We start from the raw sequence: 23221 nt of genomic DNA on the forward strand, positions 1-23221 counted from the left end.
CCGCTCCCCTGAGGAAGCCCAGTCACACGTGGGGCCGCGTGTGGGGCAGTGCTGCTGAGGCTCCAGTGACAGCGACACCAGCCGCACTGTTCCAGCCCCGCCCAGACACAGCCGCTTCCCAAGACAGAGTGCTGTTCTGCCCACGGTGCTGTCCCACAGGACCCACAGGCGGGATCGGCTGGCCATCGCTGCCCCACTAGGTCCGGGGGTGCTGTGCTCCCAGCCCCAGAACTGGAGCACAGCCAGCCTGTGAAACAAACAGTGCTGCTTCATCACTTACGGGGGCGACCGAAGCTCAGACTTGGGGCTTGTCCAAGATGCCACCGCTCGCACACCCGTCTCCGTTTGGACCTGGCATGTTCATGGGCACAAGGCCCAGCCCCACACACAGATGCCCTTTCCAGGCGCCCACTTGCCCCAAAGCTGTGGCAACTCAGCTCCAGGCCTCCACTCAGCCGGGAGTCCTCCAGAACTGCTTCTGCTCTCGAGACAATTGGCCTTGAACGCCTTTGATGGCAGCTGATTACTACAAGCCTCAAAACTGTCCCAGTTATTTTCTGAATTAAGCATCAAAGCAGCCCCAAAGCCAGGCCCCACAGGGCGAGCCCCTCTGTTCTGCAGGCCCTGTGCTGACATTTACAAAACAATGTGCACTGCGTCCCTTGGGACGGCGGAACCTGGCAGGGCCTGGACAGGCTGTTCTAACAACCAGAGGGCAGACGCCCTGGCCTTGGGGGATTCTCAGCAAAGGGCACGTCCCTCACTCACCAGGCTGGGCCACTGTCTTGCGAGGAGCTGCCAGGCGTGTACAGGGAGAACCAGGAACTACTGGCCGTGCCTGATGGTCCATCACTGGTGGTGACAGGCTCCCGAATTACGCAGGGGGAGGCGGCTGTTAACCCCATGTGGGCCGGTGACCAGCAGGGGTTCGGGCTGTGGGAGCTGGCTCTCCTCAGGCTTCCGTTCTCGGTCCTGTCTCCTCCACGTGGCCACCCTCTCTGGGGCTAGGGATGCATTGTGTCCCCACAAATGCATGTGTAGAAGTCTAAGCCCCCAGGCGATGGTATTAGGAGGGGGGCCTTCTGGGAGGGGATGAGGTCCTGAGGCTGCAGTCCCGTGACAGGACGTGTGACGAGATTCGTGTCCGTATAAGAAGGGCCACCAGGGAGCTGGCTCCCGCTCTCCCTGTGAGGACACAGCCAGGAGACGCTGTCACCAGGACCCAGTACTGCTGGCACCGGGATCCGGACTCGCAGCTCCAGTCTGATCTGCGTGGCGTTCATGCCGCCCCGTCTCTGGTCCTTGTCATAGCCACCGAGCGGCCGAAGGCACAGAAGGGTCATCCTATGCGTCCCAGCCACCTGGGTGCTGACAAGAGCACAGGGTCTCTGGGCCCTCCCTGTCCAGCTGCCTCCCGCTGTCCCCACCTGAGGCCTCGCCGGCAGCACAAACTCACTGTATCTGCAACTGAAGTAACGGTCCCTGCCCTCCACCCCAGGCAACAAGAGCCCCAAATCAGACTCCTTTCTCCTGCACCCTGTCCAGTCCCATGAGAACTCCCCACCGTCCATCGGTCAGGCCTGAGTCTGCTAGCGGCCTTTCCAAGGCGAATCTTGCATCGTCCCTTCTCTGCATCCTGTCGCCGCCACCCTCCCCTCCCTCACTGGCTCACAGGCGGGGCAGCAGGACTGGGGGAGCTTCTGAACCAGGAGTGGCTGCGCCTCCCCCACTCTCCGCCTGCCCTCTCTGCCCCTAGGCCCCCACTCTGCCCCACAACCTCTCACCCCTGAAAAAAATAAACAAAATCCAGGATGTGCCATAGAAAATACCACACAGATACCCCTGAGAAGACAGCCGGCTCCGGCCATTCAGAATGAGTCATGTAGACTGAAGCCTGTCTTGGAAGAACCAAACCTGAGCTCCATGTGGGCACGAGGGCAACTCCAGCCCCTCCCTGTCGTTACAGAGCAGGAAACCAGTGTCCCAGTGGGGACACGGCTCCTGCAGGGACCCTTGACTGGTGGAGGCCACATAGAACCAGAGCCCAGAGCCCAGAGCCCACAGTGCGCCCAGAATGGACGGGTGGGCCCCCAGGAGGAGTCACGGGCAAGAGGCTGCATGACCTGTGATTTAGGGTCACCAATGTGTGGGGAATGATGTTATGACGCGGGATCTCAACAGGTAAGAGTGCTGGGGGACCCAGGGGTACAAGCATGACTGCAGGTGACAAGGAGCCACATCTCCAATGCCATCGGCAGAATTCAAGGGGACCCAGGACAGAAGGGCACGTAGGGATGGAGGGTGCAGAGGCGGACAGGAGACACTGGGTCACTAACACGGGCAGGGCTGTAGAGCTCGCAGGCCCAGACACCAGGGCCCAGCCCCTCAAGCTCCACAGCCCTGCCCACCGGCCTTCCTCCAGGCCGGGACAGAGAAAATGAACAGAGACCGGGAAACGAGGCCGTCGGGGGCAGAGGCCCCAGAAGAATGATCCAGAGCCAGAGCAACGTGAAGGCCTTGCCCATTTATTTCATTTTTAATCTCAAGAGACTGATGACATTATGGAAACAAAGATTGTTTTAAGTGAAACCCCAGAATCCCTAAAGGAGAGAGAGGGAACGACGATGGCAGACACGCTCGTGGGACAGCGGACAGCGGCCCCAGCACGGCTGGGAGGACGAGGGGACCTGAGGAGGGGTGAGCAGAGCCGCTGGCAGAGGCGCCCTGTCATTACGAATGCTCGCGTTAGCGGGAGACGCCGCCGGTTCTCCCCGAGAAAGGCAGGCTTGGCAGACGAGCGCGCTCCCAGCAGCCGCCAGCGCCGCGTGCGTGGGGACGGTCAGAGCAGTATGTGGTACTTGAGTGCCCGGGGCACCCTGTTGATGACGAGCCTCCCGTCGTAGCTCAGGGAGGCAAACAGCCAGGGGTCGGCCGAGGACCAGTCCACAGCGTACACACTGTCCTCATGCTCCTCGTACGTGGCGATGACGCTGTCCTGCGGGGGCTCCTGACTCCTGCAAGGAGCAGAGACACGCGTGAGCGAGGCGGGAGGGCGCCTGCCCGGCCGCTGGCCGCGAGGCTGGCTCTGCTCACGTGCGTGACGGGAAGAAGCACAGGAGCCGGCCCGGGGGCACAGGCCCGCACCACGGCCAGGAGCAGCTCCCGGGAACCGGGCTGCAACCTCGGGCTCTGGACCGGCACACGCTGGGGATGACCCACGAGGGGCCTCCTGGGTTCAGGGAAAAGCTGGGGACACGTTCACAGGGGACAAAAAGAAGGGCATGAACAATGACGAGAAGCCCTGCCTGTGGCACCTTGGGGACTGTCCAGCCCAGCCCCTCAGGGGAGGAGCTGGACGGGAACCAGCCCACTGGGCCCAGCCCTGGGCTGTGCCCGTTCAGGACGCTGCCCCACGTCCCCTCCCCTTACACTTGCATTACAGCTCTCCTCCGGGAAACATGCCCAGGAGACACCCAGGTGCTGACCCCCTACATGGACGTGCACAGAGAGGGCCTCGCTGCCAGCACTGATGGCCGTCGCAGGCTTCCCGTTCTGAAGATGATGCTGAAACCCGCCCCCAAGGCAGGGACCACAGCTCAACCTGGCACTGACTTCTTTGGCACTTTTCCTTCCATTTCACAGAATATTCTAGTGCTCTCAGTGCTGCTGGGCTCTTGGTGGGAAGATGCTGCTTCTCCCGGAGACATAGCCGCCCTCGCATCCTGCCCTGGACACAGCTTGGTGTCCCATCCAGCCCTCAACGCACAGCCACGGCCCGGCTTCTGCAAGCGGGCCTGCCAGTGGTCACAAAGACCACCACGTACACGTCCCTGACTCTCCTGAATCTCATCAGTGTGGACAGAGCACAGGTGCAGGACTGCAGGGCAGGACGGGGACAGCAAGCACTGGTGTCAGAGCTCCTGGCAGGACTGCCAGCCACGCACACGCCTGCCCTCCACAGTGCTTCTCCAAAGCCACCGTGAGGACAGCAGGATGCCCATGCAGTCCACAGGTGGCAGCTCAGGGGCCGACAGACACGGGGCACGGCCTCCTGTGTGGCCGTGAGCAGAGGGGACAGAGGGAACGTAAAGAGCCCCAGATCTTGCTGCATGACAGAGATCATGAGACTGAAACCACGGCAACTGTGTTTCTACATGTTTGAACAGAAAAACGACTGAGTCAAGAGACAGACAGATCGGAGGTCACCACTGGCAACAGCCACCGATACAGAGGTGTCCCCCAGTCATGCTCAGCTAAGGGCCGGCAGGTGGCAGAGGAACTCGGATAGCAGATGGTGTATAGAGTCTCAAAACAGAACAACAAACCCCACTGGGTTTCGGGGCTCAAGCTTCAACTCAAGTGGGACTTATTCCTGAACCTTCCGCCTCGCATCGGGAGCCGTGACTTCCTCACTCACAGCAGAGGAAGCAGCTGCCTATGCGGAATGAACCCACGCCAGAAGCAAGAGGCGTCTCCCTTTCAATTCGCTGACTGACAACATCACACTTTCCTGCTTCTGTATCCAGCAGAGAAGCCGTAGCCCAAAAGGGACGGGCGTCCCCACTCCACACTGACCAGGACCAGAAGTGTGACCAGCATGCTCCCTGAACCCCCAGGACCCCAAGTATCTCAGGGGCCTGAGCCCCGATTTGAAGAGACAGCCCCTGGGCAGATGCATTTAGGACTGGAAAACAGAGCGGGTAGGAAAGGGTTTGGGGAGATACATAAGCAAGGTGGTGTGACCCTGAACACACACCAGTGTCACCATGTTTCACAGTGTCTCGGGGCAAAGGATGCAGGAGACCCCACCTGGGCCGGGGGCAGAGGGCTGCCTGCGGGCCCCACGCTGTCCCCGCCGCTGAGGGCAAACAGCCACAACTCTGCCTCGCACACGCCAATCACGACAGCGAGAAAGGACATGGATGACGTCCCTCTCACGGGGACCATTATGATGATCCATGAACGCTGCTTCTCATGTCATTGAAGTGTCCCGTCTAAAGACTAGCGAGTCTTTAAAATCTTATGTAAGAAAACAGAGACAGCGACACAGACACGCGTCTCAGAGTCCAGACAGAAGGCGCCAGCCCGACCCCGCGGCACGGCGGTCCTGCACGCTGACCCCCTGCACAGCGGGACCTGGGCCACAGTAGGGGCCCCACCCTAACGCCGACACGAGCCGCCCCGGCCCAGAGCCACTGGTGAGAAAGGAAGCGCCCAGCCCCCCGGGGAGTTCTCACTTCTCCTCCGGGCGGCGCTCCTCCTGGTCACTCAGATCGTCGTCGTCCACCAGGTGGCCGAAGGGCTCCGAGGAGATGGACACCATATTGGACAGGATGACCCTGCTGTCGCTGCTGCCCGTGAGGACGAGCTGGTCGTGCGAGTGGTTGTAGCGGACGTTCCACACCCTGGGAGGAAGGAGACGATGCTGACAACACTGGGACCTTCCTGGGCAGAGCGGCGGGGGTGCACCAGGCAGCCTGACGCTGGGCAGTGTCCAGCAGAGGGGAGGCTCATCGGGGTCCTCGGAAACCTGCTCTGAAACCCCAGTGGGCCGGCAGAGACCCAGGGGAGGCACGAGCCTCAGAGGGGCAGGACGGCTGACGGCCTGACACCGCAGGAGGCTTCCCAAAACCTGACTCGAAGCCAAACCCAGGGCACCTGCCCAGGAGCAGCCGCCGTGGGTGCAGGGTGACCTGTCACGCCCTGTCACCAGGCCCAGGATGCTTGCAGTGCTGAGTGGCCGCCATGCCGGGCGCCTGCTGGCCCGAGGGCAGCGGGAGTGCTTGACAGCCCACACAGAGGCCAGGAGGAGAGGCGTTTCTGCTCGGACAGCAGTAATTACAGCCACTCACTGAATTTGATGAAATTGCACGAGAGCCCCGGGTTTTGACATTTTCTGATTGCAGAGGCAATACAGCTTCTGGTAAGTAATTCAGAGAATTCAGAGGCACAGCCCATAGAGACTCAACTCTCCTGTGACATGTCACCGGCCTAAGCGAGGGCTCCCGAGGGTAGTGTGACGCTTACTCTTCTAGACGTTTCCTCTGCGTGCACACAAACATGTGCACACACGCACACTCACACACCAGCGGACTCGCCTTATTTGAATAAAACCTGGCTCCTACTACACAGTCGTCGCAGGTCTGATCTCTGTCACTTACTGAGCACCGTCACCCCTGCCTTATACTTTCAAACAGCGTTTCAGGAGGCGGAGCGACTGGCTCTGTGCTGTCGCACACACAGCCCCGCCCCACCCCTTTCACAGCAAGAGCGGCACCCACCGACGTCATCGCCCCCTGCTGGTGGCACTCGGCTGTCCCGGCTCCACGCCCTTCCCGACAAGCCAGGAGCGTCTGTGCACATTTATTCCCACATGTTTGAACCCGCACTATTTCAAGAGAAGACAGACTCTAATGCTTTTCCTCCTTTCCTACAGTTATAAATCACACACATTCAGGTTTGGAATTAGTGTTTCTTTGGAAAAACGAAAGCTGGGTTGATTGATTCCCAACAGGACAAGTGAAGCCGGTTTGTACCTTTCCAAGTGGTAAAGTAATTAGTGGAATAGACCCCACACCCCTCCCCGAGCCGCACGCAGAGTCGCTACCAGTGGGAATGCTCCTCCAGGGTCTTCACGGGCTCCGTGACATCGCGCGTGTCCCAGAATTTCACCTTGCAGTCGTCCCCGCAGCTGGCCAGGTAGTACTGCTTGTTGGGGTTGAAATCCAGGTCGCGCACTAGCTGCCCGTGGGCGTTCTCGATGCAGTAGGTCTGGCTGCGGGAGACAGTGCAGGGGGGAGGGGGTGACGCCAGCCTGACCTGCAGGCGCTCTGGGCGCCCAGCCCCGGTGAGTCCCCACAGAACCCAGCCTGGTGCCCACTTGGTGCCTCTCCCAGTGGTGACATGGGCTGCGGCTTCTCCAGCAGCACATCTGTAACCCTCGCAAGCTGTGGGACTGACATCGTCCCTGGAAAATGAGAGCGGGCCAGCGAGACTGCCGTGGAGGAGCAGAGACAGGCTTTTGGTTGGGACACTGGACAAGTTTCTGGGAGGATGCGGTGAGAAAAGGAAAGAATAAAGGGCGGATGGGGCGGCAGGATGCACTGTTGTTGGTGCTGGGAGAGAGGGAACAGCGAGAGCAGGCAGGGAAAGCTACAAAAACAGAAAGGGGCCAGCACCTGCTACAGTCGGCTTGCCGGCCATCCACTCATGCCACCTCGGATGCCTCTGCGGGTGCAGTGCAACCCACCCGTCCCACACACAGGAAATGCGGGCAAGGACGTGCATCTGTGCACACACACAGCACACACGTGCACACACACGGCACATATGCACATACACAGCACACACATGGCACATGTGCACACACACGGCACACGTGCACACACGGCACATGTGCGCTCACACAGCACATGCACAAGCTTAACCAAAGCCCTGGCGCCCACCGCTCCAGGCTGCCCCTCACAGAGTCTGAAATCAGACGTTCCCATCTGTCACATCCCTCCCAGGTCACAAGCCCAAAGCAGCGGAACAACAAAGGCCTGCAGCCAGTCAGGATGCAGCGCAGCCCACGCTGCTGGGCAGCAGCCCAAACCTGCCCTCACGTCCTTCCCGTCCGACCGCCCACTCCCCTTCCACCCTGGCGTCACTTCCTGTCTCCTGCAACCACTTGGCTTCCTCACTCTCCCTGGCTTCTGCGGGCACAGTGGCCATCAGGCAGCCCTGCCCCTTGTCAGTATTCTCCGCGTAGCTGAAGACCATCATGGAGGCCTTCACGTCTCTCTGCTCTCCAGGGAAGACAAACTCAGTCCCTTTTGTCTGTTCCCCACGCTGCACTTTCTGGGCCTAAAGCTTTTCAATCTTGCACCAGTTTTTATATCCTGCACCTTTCCAATGCACTCATATTTTTTCCTAAAATAGATACCTTAAACCTTAAGATCTTCTAGGTGGAACAGGCAGACGTATAAAATTAAAAATCTAGACCCAGAGTGGCCAGTCACACGTGCTGAGTGTTCACTAGTGGTTTGCTGCATGCTCTGGGGGCATCAATTTTAATACCAAAGCACAACACATTCTAGAACAAATACTAAAAGCACCCTGGCTCAATAAACACCAAAGCTGTTTGCAGGAGAAGTGATGCTCAGTGACAGGAGTCATATGTCCCCTTAGCTTCTCATCGTCCCAAAGAGACCACACAGCAAACGTGGGAACTGCAGGATGTCGCCCCTAAAGCCCTTCTGTCATATTTGTTTGAGGGACGGTAATGTCAGTCTTTGAGTTTCTTGCTTTTAGACACTCAAATTCCTCACATTCTTTAAAGAACAGTGAGAACGGGGCAAGGTGGCCACAGGACCTGGGGGCTGGATGTGTCAGGATGGTCTCGGTTGGAGTCCCTGGCTCTCTGCTTTCAGTTAGGAGCGGACAGCCCTTTGCACAGACACAGACAGCCTGGATGTGGCGGCTGATTATTTATTAGCCCCAAGTCTTCAGAGGAGCCGCCGAACTAAATTTAAAGTTGTGCCCCCACCCTTGAAGGCGACACAAGTTATTTCGTGACGCCGTCTTTGCAGCTTAGTGATAAATCATGGTGAGCTGAGGGGATAAACTGCCTCTTACAAAGGCTGCACGGGCTCCTGTTGCCATGACAACGGATGTGCACACCATCACTCTGGTGCCGACCCGACCACACCTAGAACAGAAAACCGCTGCTACTTGTGCCATTAGAACTGCTGGCTGCTGCATGTAATGGCTGACATGATAAACTCTCACCCGATAGGTGTGTATCTGGAAGGCACAGAAACGGTCGCAGACAACTCCACAGACTCAACCAGGGCACGGCGACTGTCAGCTCGGGCTGCTGATGACGGAGCCCGAGAGTCATTTCATGACCAAGTGCCACCGCTGAAGGGAAGCCCACGTGGCACCTCAGGAGGCCAGATGCGTGGTGACGGGTCCACAGCCACCTCACACCGGGGAGGGGAAACAAGAGGAGACGGATTCCCCCGAAGACGAGACGGAGAGACGAGCACGCGGCCCCAGCACACCTGCCTGATTGGCCCCTCGTCGGGGCACAGGCGCCGAGCGACAATCAAGCGACCGGGCACGTCCCTGGGCTCACGCCCGCCACTGACCTCATGCTGCGTGTGTCCCACCCGCGGACAGCGGTGTCATTTGCTGTGGCCACCTGGGTGCCGTTGTGATGTGGGCTCCACCGTCCTGAGGTGAACTTCAGCTGTCCCTTCCCTTCCAGTGACGCCGAGCTGGCCAGCTTTCAGAGGAAGAAAAGAAACGTGAACTCTTCAGAAAACGTAAGACGATATCCTCTATGCGCTGGAAATTATTGAAAATAATTACTGAAAATAATTAGGAAGTGCTTTGTTTCCTTCCCTTGAAAGGCAAGACTGTTTGACCTTTTTTAGAAAAAACTGTGAAACCGAGCACAGCAAAAACTAGAAAGCATATTAATGGACCCGCTATTAAACAGGACTTGCAAGGGTGTTATTATTAGAGGTAATCTGCTCAAATTTGAAGGAACAATACGAAATAACAAAGGCATCTGGCAGCCCCCACAGACAGACACAAAGCAAGTGGGGTCCACTGGGCCAGCTGAAGACACAGGACCACGCCAGGGCCCAATCGGACGTGTTCTCGGTATGCACCCCACCCCTCTTTCTTTAGGGTCCCTAAAACCTTTACAGAGAGGTTAATTAAACCTCAGTAGGTAATGACAAGACCTCGCGAGACAGATGCTGGGAGTGTCTGGGCAGAAACCCCGACCTGCAGTTGGAGGGGCCGCGGCTGGAGTGTCTGGGGAAGACTTCCCTCCTGACCTGCCTGGGATTTTGTGCACAGAGACACATCACACTGGCTACATCGCTTCTTCATTTTGGGGGTGGAGCATCTATCTCCACAGTGACTTCCAAAGGCAGGCAGAGGGCTGCGGCCCACGTCTGCGGCACTTGGCGCACTCTGCCACACGTTCCCCAGGGCACACAAGCCCCACTGTCACTTCATAATCTAACTTGAACACAGGTCTCACTCCTTGGAGCCCTCTGAGAGGGGAGCTGGAGGCAGGCCCCACAGCTGTGGAAAGAGGCCTGTGGGAGGTTGAAAGCTGTCACTGGAAGCGGTGCTTGTCCCCTATGACTGTCCTGGGTGCCACGGCCCCATCTCAGTGCTTCATTGGGGGCCCACGTAGCAGGGGGCAACGAGACTGCCCAGACTCGAGATGGACAAGCCTGGGAAGCCCCACGGAGTGAGCAGTCAGTGCGAGGGGATTCGACTAGAAACCTGGGGAGAAAAACACCCCATTTCCTCTTCAGGGAGGAAGGTTAAGAAACACGATAGTGGTGACATTTTTAAAAACAACATCTCAAAGTGAATCTCTTTTATTCTAATAACCACTGCAGAGAGGTCACCTACCCAGGACACACTGACCAGCCCATCAAAAAAAGCACTTCACCCCTTCTTTCAATTTATCACAGAAAATCTTTCTCCAAAACAGTTCATTTTCCTGCCTTGCTGCCTTAGCACACCGTGCCGACGAAGAATCTCGGCCTTGGTACCCCACAGCCCAACCTATGCCCCCAGCCTGCACATTCTCCCCTCACAGGGCTGAGGGCCTGATGTCACTGAGAAGGGAGGATGACGGGGTCTGGGCAGAGGGGAGGTGGCGCCCCGTGCCCGGCTGACATCGTGACTGCCTTCTCCAAGGAAGCTGGTGGCCAGCGCCCGGGGCTGCTGTGGCAGGGCACTCGATGCTGGCACTCCCCGGCCTACCAAGCTGACACTGCTACACATGCCTTCTCAGGTTTCTGGGGAGCCCTTCACGTGCCCCCCAGGTCCTCTGGGCCTAGCCCCCTGGCCACCCCACCACCCTGCCTTCTTCCCCATAAGAAGTCAGAACCCATGTCCTTGGAGGCTGGGGCACATGTTTGTGACACCTCAGTTCAAATGCCTGTTCTGTCATTACCTCGATTACATGTGACTTACTAATCCTCTCTCACAGAAAGATAAAGGGGGACTGTTCCACACAAACAATACGATTGCATTCCTCCTTGTAGGCTCACAGTGCTGGGCGTGGCGGTGACAGAGCGCACGAGACAGAAGAGCCACTGCAATGCAAAGTGGAAGGATGTGAAGCCTGGCGTCTGGGGACGCACAGGGTCCTACGCAAACTGCTGGAGGACAGGAGCAGCACCGCAGAGACGGCCTGGCTGTGCCTAGAACACGGAAAGGCGAGGGGGGCCCCAGGATAGCGCCCCAGGGCGGGGGCGGAAACCAGAACAGAGCCACACGTTTGGAGAATAGCAGAGGCCACTACGGCGGGCTAAGCAGGAAAGCCAGTTGTGGCCACGAGCGCCTGGCCCAGCCCCCAACCTCACAGACGGGAACTCAGACCACAGAGGGCAGGTGACTCCATGTCACTCTGCTGCCTCTGCCCCTCCGCTCACTCTAACGCATGAACAGCCAAGGCGTCGAGAACCCCACAGCCACAGGGGCAGAGACGTCTGCAGCGTAAATTGTAATGACAACCTGGAAGACACGCACCGTCAGTGCTGAGGGCTTCCTCAGCAGCAGCGCGCTGTGAGTTTTAAGGTTAATCAATTGTGGTTTTTAGTGTCTTGGTGACACAGAGACAGAACTCAGCAAGAGCTCCAGAGGGTGCGGTGACATGGTAATGTTTTTCAGCCTGAAAGAGAAATATTCAGTGCTTCCCAGGCAGAAGGCATGATGAAAGGCACCCCACAACCCTCTGAAGAGTCGGAACCAATGCCAGATGGGAACAAAAGAACACACCTTCTAATGAGCCAAAATGCAGCCACTCCACCGCATGAGTGGTACACGGCACACTCAGGAAGGACCTCGGCATAAGATTCCGGAGACCGGCCTGGTGGAGGGATGCGGCTAGAGAGCGCAGCACCCAGCACACGACAGCCTGAAAATGCACGTGACCAGCATCCAGGACAACAGGGACCCACTGAGAACACGCACCTTCCCTTCTTGGGAGAAGAACATCCACTCACCCGTCGTCCCATCCATCCATCCAACCAACCACCCTCCCTCCCACCCACCCACCCATCCTCTCACCCACTCATCCATCCATCCTCCACCCATCCATCCAGCCATCCATCCACCATCCACCCACCCACCCACCCTCCCTCCCCCCCATCCATCCATCCATCCATCCATCCATCCATCCATCCATCCATCCATCCATCCATCCATCCAATATTCACCATCCATCCATCATCCATCCATCCACCCACCCCTCCCATGTGGCATGCCCTTGGTACTCGCTTCGGCTTGGCCACTGTCCCATGCCCCCCCCCTCTACTCCAGCAAAACCTGAAAATTTTAATTAAAGGCATCATCTATGCACTAAAAACTCCACAGCTGGATAAACAATTACCAAAAGGCAGAGGCCACATCTCTGTTTTCCCAGCTCCTGCCACGCGTCCCACTTTACACGGCCCCTGGCCACGGCAGCCATCGGCGCTGGTGCCCACGGGGAGTGCAAAGCAGCCCCCCCTTCCTCACCCCTGTGCACGCCCCCAGGCTTAGCAGCTGCTTTTTCTTAAATAGGCCTGGTTTTTTAAAATGTACTATTTACTCTTAATTGCCAGAAAGGAGTCTTTTGAGAGCTTGGGAAACAAGCATTCACTTGCTACACACCAACCCGTAGCCCATTTTGTATTTAATGATTTTTTCCCCAAGATCTAACTAGATGGTTAAAAAAACACTAGTTGTCTTCAATATTTACAAATCAAAAGATATATATGTAGCTGTTATGCCATGATATTAGGATATGCAACTTAGTAAATTACTAAATTCAGTATTTTCTTAAAGATCAAGGCTTTTTAAAAAAATAAATGTCCTATAACACAAATTCAAATGACTGTGGTCTGAAAACCACGGCTCTCAAGCTTCTACTGATTTTAATGATGCAGCCACTGCTGGAAATATTCTGGAATGTCTCTTTATGAGTCTCACAAGAAAACCAGTTTTCATAGGGTTTTGACATGTTTTCCACTAACCAGCTTTACAAAATTTGGTTAACGATCTTATTCACTAGATTTTGCTCCAAATAACTTTTGGCTATTTCCAAAAACCAAAGCTGCCCTCACAGGCTGAAATGATACCGATCATTCAAGATGCTCGCGTGCTGAGCTGCAGGTTCGGGCGGGGGGGTTACGGTGACAGGTGGCCTCAATGGGGAGGTGGGATGGAAGCAGGCCTGTCACTCAGGCCGTCGCCTCAGAAGCCCCCGGAACCCCAGCCTGTACCGCTCTTTAAAGGGATTGCTCTAAAATTGGTGACGGGACAGTTTGTTGAAATATTTCATGAGCTCGTGCGCCATTTGTGCGAGACCCCTCGCAGGGGTCCTGGGAAAGCCCCGTGTCCTCTCAGCACGGTCACCAGCACCGACGCACAGACAGGCCCGACCCACACTGACCTGGCATTCGGAGTTCCAGGGCCTTTGTACAGAATTAGTGCCACAGACCTTCAGATACCACATGGTGGGGGAACGGAGGACGACTAGTGTCCAAGGAGGGTCGTGGTCAGAACAGTGTCCCCTCTGGTGGGGACGCCGAGAGTGGGGCAACGGTGGGGAGAGCGAGGGGATACAGGAAATCTGTGCCTTCCTCTCAATTCTGCTGTGAACCCAGAACTGCTCTAAAAAACAAAGTCTATGAAAACAACGACAAACTTGTGCTCTGCAAAACGCCCTGCCAAGCAGATGAAAAGGCAGGGAAGAGAATGGGCGGGCATATGCGCACACTACTTCCACACCGAGCAGCGGCGACGTGAGCAAGTGAAGCGGCAGTGCCCAGGCGCTGGAGAGACCACTTCCGCCCACGGCTGCTTGTCCAGCTCTGCCGAGCAGCGAGGGAGACTGGCAATGAGGTCTGTGTCCGGGGTCGTGTCACCACACCGAAGGGCTAGGCACGTCCCTATGACAATGAGGACACGTGGGAACTGGCACCCAGGGTGCCTGCATTCGCCCGTGGCTGGCTTCTGGTAAACAGCAGGCCTACATTTGAATCCAGCCTGTCAGGCTTTGGACTTCACGTTCTAAGCTAATTAAAGGGATTAAACTAACTAGACAGGCCTCATCCTTTCCTCTGAGCTGCATTTGGAGAACAAGGAAGGGAGCATCAGGAAGGAGGAAGAGGCCGCAGGTCGGCACCCCCGGGGCGTGTCCCTGCCGCGCGCCATGCTGTCTGTCCCCAGACAACAAGCAAGGTTCACGTTTCCACGCACAGCGGACATGACTTAGTTGCAGGCAAGGCACTCCTGTCCGTCCTGGCTCTGCCTCCAGTGCCTGCATTTGATTCCCCCGGGGTCTACGTGAAACCCGGGACCAGACGATTTCTAAGAGAACACTGTGTCCGCGAAGCCCAGTCTCTGCCTTCAAAGAGGTGCGCCTGGAAGTAAATGCCTCGGGCCCTGCCCCCCGAGCAGGCGACACCCGGGGCTCGTTTCAGGAAGCCCCTGCACTCCTGTGTGGACAGACGGAGAGACGGGGGTTCTCGCGGCCACCTTTCTGCTTTGGCTCTGCCACTCACTGCACCCTGAAAGAACTACTTATTTCCACAGCCAGTGGAAGCTGCTGGAACCAAGAGATGAATGAGCACAAAGGGAAACGGGGGTATCCACTGTGCCTCATCGGGGTCTGGGAGCCACCCCTCCAGGCCTTCCCCGGGCTCTCACTAATGGTTACAAACGGCAGAGAACCTCCAATTTAATTGCAAAGGGTAATGATGCAGTGAGCATAAGATTAGATCCACCACAGAAGGCAATATCCTCAAACAATAAAAAAAAAAAAAAATTGCGGAGCTGGGTGTGAAGCCGGCCGGGATCGATAGCAGGGTTTCAGTATTAAATGCTACGGCAGAGGGTCACAAAGTGGTATTGACAGAAGTGCTGACAGCAGATAAAAGAGGGGGCGAGAAAACTAAATTGGTCTCCGCAGAAAATAAGTTACAGATTAATCACCCTCCATAAAATCATTTCGAGATGACTGAGTGTCTGACGACGTGCACAGCTCGGTGCAGCACGGGCTGCGAAGGCGCGGCAAGGGGAGCTTGCGGAATTCTAACGCCCACGAGCAACCAGGCTGTATTTCCTTTTGGGGTCCTCCTGCAGCACAGCTCGGTGGATGCTCGGCACCTCCTCGGGCCAGGAGCTGAGCTCTGCACCCCACTCTCCCCCAAGCCCGAGGGGCCAGCCTTTCAGCAGGAGGCTCTTCTTCCTCCTGGCAGGATGCAGTCACGGGAATACGCTACTGAGACAGGACGGGAGAAGGGCAGGCGCAGCATTACGCCCAACTCTGACCCGGATGCCCAGCCAGCCCCCAGCCACTACCCCAGCCAGTCCCTAGCCGGGCCCCCAACCAGCCCCCAGCCGGCCCCCCAGGCAGCCCCCAGTCGGACCCCCAGTCACCCCCAGCCGGCCCCCAGGCAGCCCCAGTCGGACCCCAGTCACCCCCAGCCGGCCCCCAGGCAGCCCCAGTCGGACCCCAGTCACCCCCAGCCGGCCCCCAGGCAGCCCCAGTCGGACCCCAGTCACCCCCAGCCGGCCCCCAGGCAGCCCCCAGTCGGACCCCAGTCACCCCCAGCCGGCCCCCAGGCAGCCCCCAGCCGGCCACCCAGCCAGCCCCAGGCAGCCCCCAGCCAGCCCAGGAAGCCCCCAGCCAGCCCCCAGCCGGCCCCCCAGCCAGTCCCCAGTTGGACCCCAGCCACCCCCAGCTGGCCCCCAGCCAGCCGCCAGCCGGCCCCAGTCGGACCCCCAGCCACCCCCCCAGCTGGCCCCGCAGGAAGACCCCCAGAAGGTGGAACATGATGAGTGTCTCCACCCCAGACATGCAGGGAACAATCTCAAGCACTGAGTTTCCTTCAAGTGTTCTGTTTTCTCCTAAAACTTTGGGTGAACTTTGCATTGTACTCCATGATACAGAGATATGTTGTTGTTTTTTTAATTTAACAAGAAAGTGATCACTTCTCCTTAAATGTTATTTATATGCTATGAAAACACGCCGACTCTTAACTTCCCATCAAAGGCTATGAGATGCCCTTCTGCCCATGAGGAGTTTTAAAACTTCAACAGGCACTTAGTATTTTCAAGTCTGACTTCTGTGTCACATACTGATGGCAAAGCATTGTCCATGCCACCTCTGCAACCCACGGGGGGTGGGGACAGGCTTTCTGAATGCTGTCAGGTCCCATGAGGGGACATTTAATGAGCATGTGGGCACAAACGCAAGCCATGACCTGCAGGAAAGTTGCCTGACCAGCAGACACGGCTCTCCAACACCTCGACTTCATACAGCAGTTCACCCCCCAGATATGAGCCCCCCAGGTATGAGCCCCCCAGGTATGAGTCCCCCAGGTATGAGCCCCCCAGTATGAGCCCCCAGGTATGAGGCCCCAGGTATGAGTCCCCCAGGTATGAGCCCCCAGGTATGAGGCCCCCAGGTATGAGGCCCCAGGTATGAGCCCCCAGGTATGAGCCCCCAGGTATGAGCCCCCAGGTATGAGCCCCCAGGTATGAGGCCCCAGGTATGAGCACCCCAGGTATGAACCCCCAGGTATGAGGCCCCAGGTATGAGCCCCCCAGGTATGAGGCCCCCAGGTATGAGCCCCCCAGTATGAGCCCCCAGGTATGAGCCCCCAGGTATGAGCCCCCCAGGTATGAGCCCCCAGGTATGAGCCCCCAGGTATGAGGCCCCCAGGTATGAGGGGCATTAAAAACTTCATCATTTCAAATCTCTTGATTTTTCTTTCTCAATTTGTTACTTTGACATAAACAAAAGCAATGAAATCATGAATGTATGTAAAAATCACATTTTAAAAGAGGCCATTTAAGGACTCAAAGATGAAAGAATTTATACCAATCAGAGTATTTACTCTATGAAAGACGAAGTATTTAAAGCAATAAATATTTGAAAGCAAAACTGGTTCCAAAGAAAGTCAGCGCTAAATACCAAACAGGTCTGAGAGGGAATGGGCCTGTTGAGAGAGACGCCAGCTTCCGGCCGGGAAGTGTGAAGACCCAGCTGTTCCCGTCCCTGGTCACTGGGCCCTGGAGGTGACGGTGGGCACCTGACGGGTGGTGACACAGCCACCATGCGGGGCAGTGGCCCGACACCCGTGTGCAGGAATGGCTGACGCTCCTGACGACTAGAACCCAGCCTGTGCATGCCCGGGAGTGAGAGGAACAGAAGCTGGCAGGCCACCGGCTCCCCGTCGGCTGTCATTTTCATAACTCGTGCAGAGGAAAAAGCTAGTCAACACCACGAAATCAGTACCTACCTGAAAGGCGGCATTAACCACAGACTGGGACAATCCACTCATTAGAAGACAATATACTTGAAGCAGAACACACTTTTGGATATCCCACTGCCTCCTTTGGACACGTTATGGCAAGGGGGGAGTTGTGTCAACTTTCGGGGTTCTGTGTCCTGTCTGTACACGTCTCCGAGGCCCAATCCCAAGCCTGCAGCAGCCAATCACTCAATTCTTTGATCGATGATTCAACCCGCCCATTAGTCATTTCATAATTAATGTCAACATTCTGAACATATATGAATCAAGAACTGTACTCTGACTTCAGCCAAAAGGTCCAATTAAAAAAAATGTTACATGGAACCGGTGTAGTTCTTATCACTTACCACGGCCTGGCTGGAGCTTTCCTGCAAATCCCACAGCAGGATGTGGTTGTCTGCCAGAGAGATGACTCTCTTCCCGTCTCCCGTGGGCTCCCACGTGACACTGAGGAGAGAAGTGCCACATATTAGGGACATTTGAGGAGATGCCCAAACCTGGGCTAAGAGCTCTCTCTCCCGAGCCCTTCCCAGCAGTGTGGCCTCCTCCTAGCCATCCTCACGGGTACTGTTTATCACAACAGGACGGGGACACACGCCGCCGGCACCAGCTCGCTGCAGGTCAGTGTCCTCCCCCCACGCCACCTGGTGCTAGGAGGGGGCCTTCGGGTGACTAGGTGTGAGGTGGGGCCCACGATGGGCTCCGTGCCCTCGGAAGGACTGACAGCAGAGTGTGGGAGTCCACCCCCCCAGCCGCATGTGAGCACAGCAGGGCGGCACCGTCTGTAACCCGGGAAGGCAATCCTCACAAGAACCCCCCATGCTGGCACACTGACCTCGAACTTCCAGCCTCCAGAACTGTCAGAAACACACGTGTCTGCCATGTAAGCCCCCAGCCTGTGGTGTGTGCTATGGCAGCAAGCTGACAGACACGGGCCGCTCTGCCCTCCCAGGGACCGAGAGCTGACTGATTCTGGCCAGCGGGGTGGGAAAGGGCACAGAATAGATGCCGCTTTGGGGTGGCACGCTGCGTCCTATGTAGCCATGTCCTCAGCAGCCCCAGGGTGCAGCCAAGCACTGGGGAGAGGGGAGGGCAGAGCAGATGGTGTCACGCCCTGCTGTGATGTCATCATTTCCTGTGTTTCAGTGAATGTGAGCCCAAGTTCCCCATTATCTGCAGCCACAGCCACCCTAACTAAGTAACCGACAAACACCAGAAATCACACCATCCCTGGTGTAAACCACGAAGAGACCGAGAATTGCTCCATTTGGTCACAAGTGTGGATTTCTGTGTCTCCTGATGAAATTCTTAACGTGCTTCCAAGAGGACAATTTCCTTTCACGTACTCTAACACGCCAGCCACCGAAGCCATCGATAAAGACCCCTGCTACTTCTCTTCAAACAGAACACGCTGTGACTGTCCTCGGGTACACCGCCCTCGTGCCATCTTCTCAAGACTCTCAATGGAGCTATTAATACTTTTAATCACCACATCAATACAATTCAAAACCACCACTGCGCTCTCATTTACAGTTTAAGAAACGCACAAAACGTTCATAGCACTGTGACCACAGGTAATCACTCCTGTATCAAACAGCTCACTGTACCTTTCCTAATAACAACAATGAAAAATGCATACTATTCAGTAAACAAAATTAAAGCAAGATAGCTGGGAAGATGCCAAGAGTTTGGTTCTAAAATCTGCTGCTCCTCTTAAGAGAACAGCCAATTGTAATTTTGAAGACACTTGAGAGCCAGAAGCCCACACTTCCCATGGTGGCTGTTTTCACAGGTAACTTACATAGAGTCCAGACAACTGACAATGAAAGCCAAGGGAGAGAGGCGGAAGGGCAGCGCCTGACCTTGTCCTGGCAGAGGACACGCACTACTGCTGGACGTTGTCTGCCCCAGTCTGGCTGCTGTAACCGACAGCACGGCTGAGGGGCTTACGCAGCAGTCTGCAGGCTGCAAGTCCGAGAGCGGTGCCAGCCTGGCCGGCTTCTGGGGGGCCCTCTTCCCGGATCACTGACAGCCACCTTTTCGCCCTGTCCCCACGTGGCGGAGAGCAGAGAGGAAGTTGTTCCTTCTGTGTGATAAGGGCACCAGTCCCATCCTGGGGGCTCCACCCTCATCACCTCCCAAAGGCCCCACCTCTTCATTTGAATACTTGGAGATTAGGGCTGCACTATATGAAATTGGAGAGGGGGCAAAGGAGTGAGTCCACAGCACTATGTACTAGGGGCAGTGAGCGCCTCAGCAGATCTCACTTATAATTACGCACGTCCCCACCCCCAACACACACACACACACAAGCCGGACGAGGAGTTTGCCCGGCCACGGCAATGAGGATGGTGCCCGTCACCGCCCAGCATGGTGTCAGCAGGATGACAGCCTGAAGGTCTCACTCCACAGCCACGTGGAGCTCTGAATGGAAACCCCCAAAAGCAGGACTCCATGTAACTAACAAATCACAGTGTAAGAATTAGCCAGTTTGATGCCCAAGATGGAGCACCGAACAGTGAAGCAAAGCTGACAGCTCACAGACGCCCCCCTTCCTTCCCACGAACAGTTTTATTGGCACCAAACACGGGACCTTCTTTGAGGTCATGGACATTGGAGGGGTCAAGGCTTCTGGAGGGTACACCGAGCTACCAGAACACTTCCATGTTCTCCAGAGACAGCAGCGTCTGGAAAACATGGCCCCTCAGTAACACCTGCTCATGAAGCCGAAGGAAGAGTGAGGACTCCCAGGTGACAGTGGAGGTGCCGCACACAAACGGGGCTGTCTCAAAGTGCACTCAGCTGAGCATCAGCACATTCGCTTCTGGAAAACAGCCAGCACCCTCACAATGAGAAAAGGCTCGGAAGGCCTCTGAATAAACTCCACGCACTGAGGCTCACAGCCTCATGTACGTTGTAAATCTCAGCATCTCTGAACCCCCTCACAAGTGTCCTTGACCCTTCGATCTGCCCACACTTCTAACATACTTGGTTATCTGACTTGTAAGTCTACGGAAAACAAACCAGTGCATTATGACGGGGAGGGGCTGTGCAAGCAGGAATATGGTCACAGGGCAAGCTGTGAACACAGACAACAGCAGCAGTGGGGAGGGGGCCGGGAGGAGCTTAGGGGGCCCAGGTGACGGCTCCAGGCATTGGAGCCGTGTTGCACTGAGCGTGAAACAGTCTACAGACCGCACTGCGGCCTGTGTGAGGGGCTGTTTGCAACCACGGTCTGGAAACTCGGTGGAACTTCATGTTCTGTGAGCTCTAATTAAAAAGCAGCAAATATCAAAATATGTTTCAGAAAACTTTCCATCTCCTTTTTAAGTCATGATATTTGACTTCAACAAACCTCAATGACTAGGAGAACTCAACATACTCACCAGGGCAAATCCTTAAGGTTTCAGGTAACTACGTTTTAAGTTTAGTCAGAAATTCAAAACCCCCAACTGAGCCAAGCCACGCAAAACACTTGCAGTGAACCTGCATCATGCCCTCCTGTAGACACGGGTCGCAGTCACCCCGTGATACAGCACAGCTCCCTGGGGACGGGCACATGCGAACAATGCGGGAAGAAGATGCTTCACGGCAGGTCCCCCACACCAGTGTCAGTCAGAGAAGGGGCACCAGAGGCCAGCCCCCCACACACTGCAGCAGGTGGGACAGCCCCCCCAGCTGAAACCCCCTCTCTCCACTTCCAGGCGACGAGGAGGTTGTATTCCCTGGGTGACACCAAAGACCTGGGGCGTCAGGAACATGTGGTGACCCCGGCACTTTCTAGAGCATTTAGAGTCGGGGCCGCACCCACAGTGGCCCCGGTACATTCTGGAGTATCTGTGACATGGACCGCGGAGTGGCAAGTCAACGTCAGGTGCCCACGACAGCTCACCGCCTAAGCCCCCATTTCTGTGTGCTTAGCATGAAGCAGACACACACAGTGCGTAAGTATCAATTCCAAAGTTGGAGAGAATCCAAACTGCATCACACGCTCGCTACAGACAGCAAATCAAACAGCCACAGGATGTTAGGAGGAAGGAGTGTGCTTCAAAGGACAGTCTTCCTCAGACACAAGCATGGGCAGCTGCACCTTCTCCCCGGGGCGCAGAGGAAATGGGTCACCTTGGTCTAATTTTGGTCCAGGACTGGAAGGGGACGGGGGACGGGTTTCCTTCAGGAACCTGTGCTCACTCACCCTTTCCTCTCTGGTCCAACAGACTTGCCGTCGGCCTTGTACAGGCCATGGACGTATTTCTGAGAGAAACCTTATGCTTCTCAGTCATGTTATCAGAGGAAACAATCAAATGAATTTCAAGGGCCTTTAGAAGTAACTTTTTATATCTAAAAAGGGAAATTATATAATAATTCAAAAAGAAGTCAAAAAAAGCCTAAAGAATACAGGATGTAATATTGATGTGCTTTAAAAAATAACTTGGCTTTTTGGGTTGGTTGGGTGTCCTGCCTCGTGGATGGGCCGCTGGAGACACCGGGTAAGACTTATGCTGCTGTGGCCTCTGAAACCAACAGCCCAAAAAAGGCTTGCTGAGTTGCTAGAAGGCAGTCGTGATGGCTGTGTGTTTTTAGAGCAGTACCAGGCAACTCCCTGAACGGGCACGGCTCTGCAATGCCACAGTTGTCGGTGGGGACGAAAGTCACGGCCAAGAGGGGAGGGGTCCAGAGAGAACTACAGGATGTGAACACGAGAACACGGGGGCCTGTACAATCCATGATCCAACCTCAGTGAGGAGGGCGGCTCCTCCACAGGCCAGGGCTAGAGCCGGGACGGCAAGACACTCCAGTAAACGACTCATCCCGAGAGGAGGGTAGAGAGAAGACTCCCGGAACGAGCACCTCCTTCTCTTTCTCCCTGGCACAGCCTCGGGCTGGGCTGAAGCAGCTCTTCCCGCAGCGAGCTGTCCCGACCCACGAGGGCTGCCCTTGTCCTGTCCCAGCAGCAGCCTCACTGCCCCTGGCACACACTGCACCCTGCTCATCACTCACGGCTCGCTTCCTGGCGAGACTAAATCCTGCACAAGCACAGACTCACCCAGCACAGGATGTGACCTGCACATGAGAGGCACTTAATAAACAGGTGCTGCAAGAAAGAGTGAAGGAAGGAAGAATTCTGCTCCTTCTTAGCATGCGTCTAGGCAATGCTGTAATGCATGAAAAATAAAACGGGAAAAAGACTGTTTATCAGTGCACTCAGTGGCGCCTGGCAGTGTCAGAACGCCTCTGAGAGGGTCTGCTTGGCATCAAAGGGATCTCATTATGAAGAGGCCTTGCTTGCTAACGGTCTTGGGGGGCTGAAGGAAGTACAGTCTCCCTGTCCACCCGCTATCCTCTCTCTCTATTCTCACCCTCCAAAACCCACCCACTCCCACCTCTGGGGATGGCACCATTCATGCCCGCGAAGCCACAACTGCATGTCCTGCTTGGATCCCAGCCCCACGACTGCCTCCAAGGACATCTTTAACTGCATGTCCTTTCACCTTCAACGCAAATGCACGCAACAGAAGTCGGCTGCACGCACCCCCTCCTGGGAACGCAACAGTGGTGACTTTTTACATCTGTCAATCACACCCAAACTCTGCACACAAACCAATGAAGCTTGTTGAATTTTGGTTTGGGTGCCTGTCTGATTTGTTGTTTTTACGTCAATCTCACCCACAGTTGGCTGTGGCTTCATTATTTCCTTACAGCTCTTGTGTGGAAACAGCCCCCCAGCACCTACTTTTCCCTGTGGACTCTGCAGTCACCTCACATCACAGCCACCAACAGTCAGTGCTTGGTCCCATCTCTGGGCCTCTTTGCTGTTGAAACGGAGAAACTTGACAAGGTGGTGTTTTATGGAAATGCCATCTAGTTTCGGCTCAAGTGCCACTTGCATCGGA

General features: G+C 56.0%; 1 protein-coding gene across 7 annotated transcripts in view; it reads right to left on the reverse strand.

Annotated features, from left to right (window-relative positions):
* Positions 1-2505: 2505 nt before the first annotated feature.
* Positions 2506-23221, reverse strand: part of EIPR1 (EARP complex and GARP complex interacting protein 1) — a 96828-nt gene continuing 76112 nt past the window's right edge. For all 7 annotated transcript variants that reach the window (XM_074331638.1, XM_074331640.1, XM_074331639.1 and 4 more), the window contains 5 exons: positions 17675-17774; positions 9132-9268; positions 6608-6775; positions 5238-5405; positions 2506-3014 (listed from right to left, as the gene is read on the reverse strand). In XM_074331638.1, the coding sequence (XP_074187739.1) occupies positions 2840-3014; positions 5238-5405; positions 6608-6775; positions 9132-9268; positions 17675-17774 (748 nt within the window). In that variant the 3' untranslated portion in view covers positions 2506-2839. The remainder of the gene's footprint in view (positions 3015-5237; positions 5406-6607; positions 6776-9131; positions 9269-17674; positions 17775-23221) is intronic.

The sequence above is a fragment of the Rhinolophus sinicus genome, linkage group LG05 (assembly GCF_036562045.2).
Source record: "Rhinolophus sinicus isolate RSC01 linkage group LG05, ASM3656204v1, whole genome shotgun sequence".
Classification (NCBI taxonomy): Eukaryota; Metazoa; Chordata; class Mammalia; order Chiroptera; family Rhinolophidae; genus Rhinolophus; species Rhinolophus sinicus.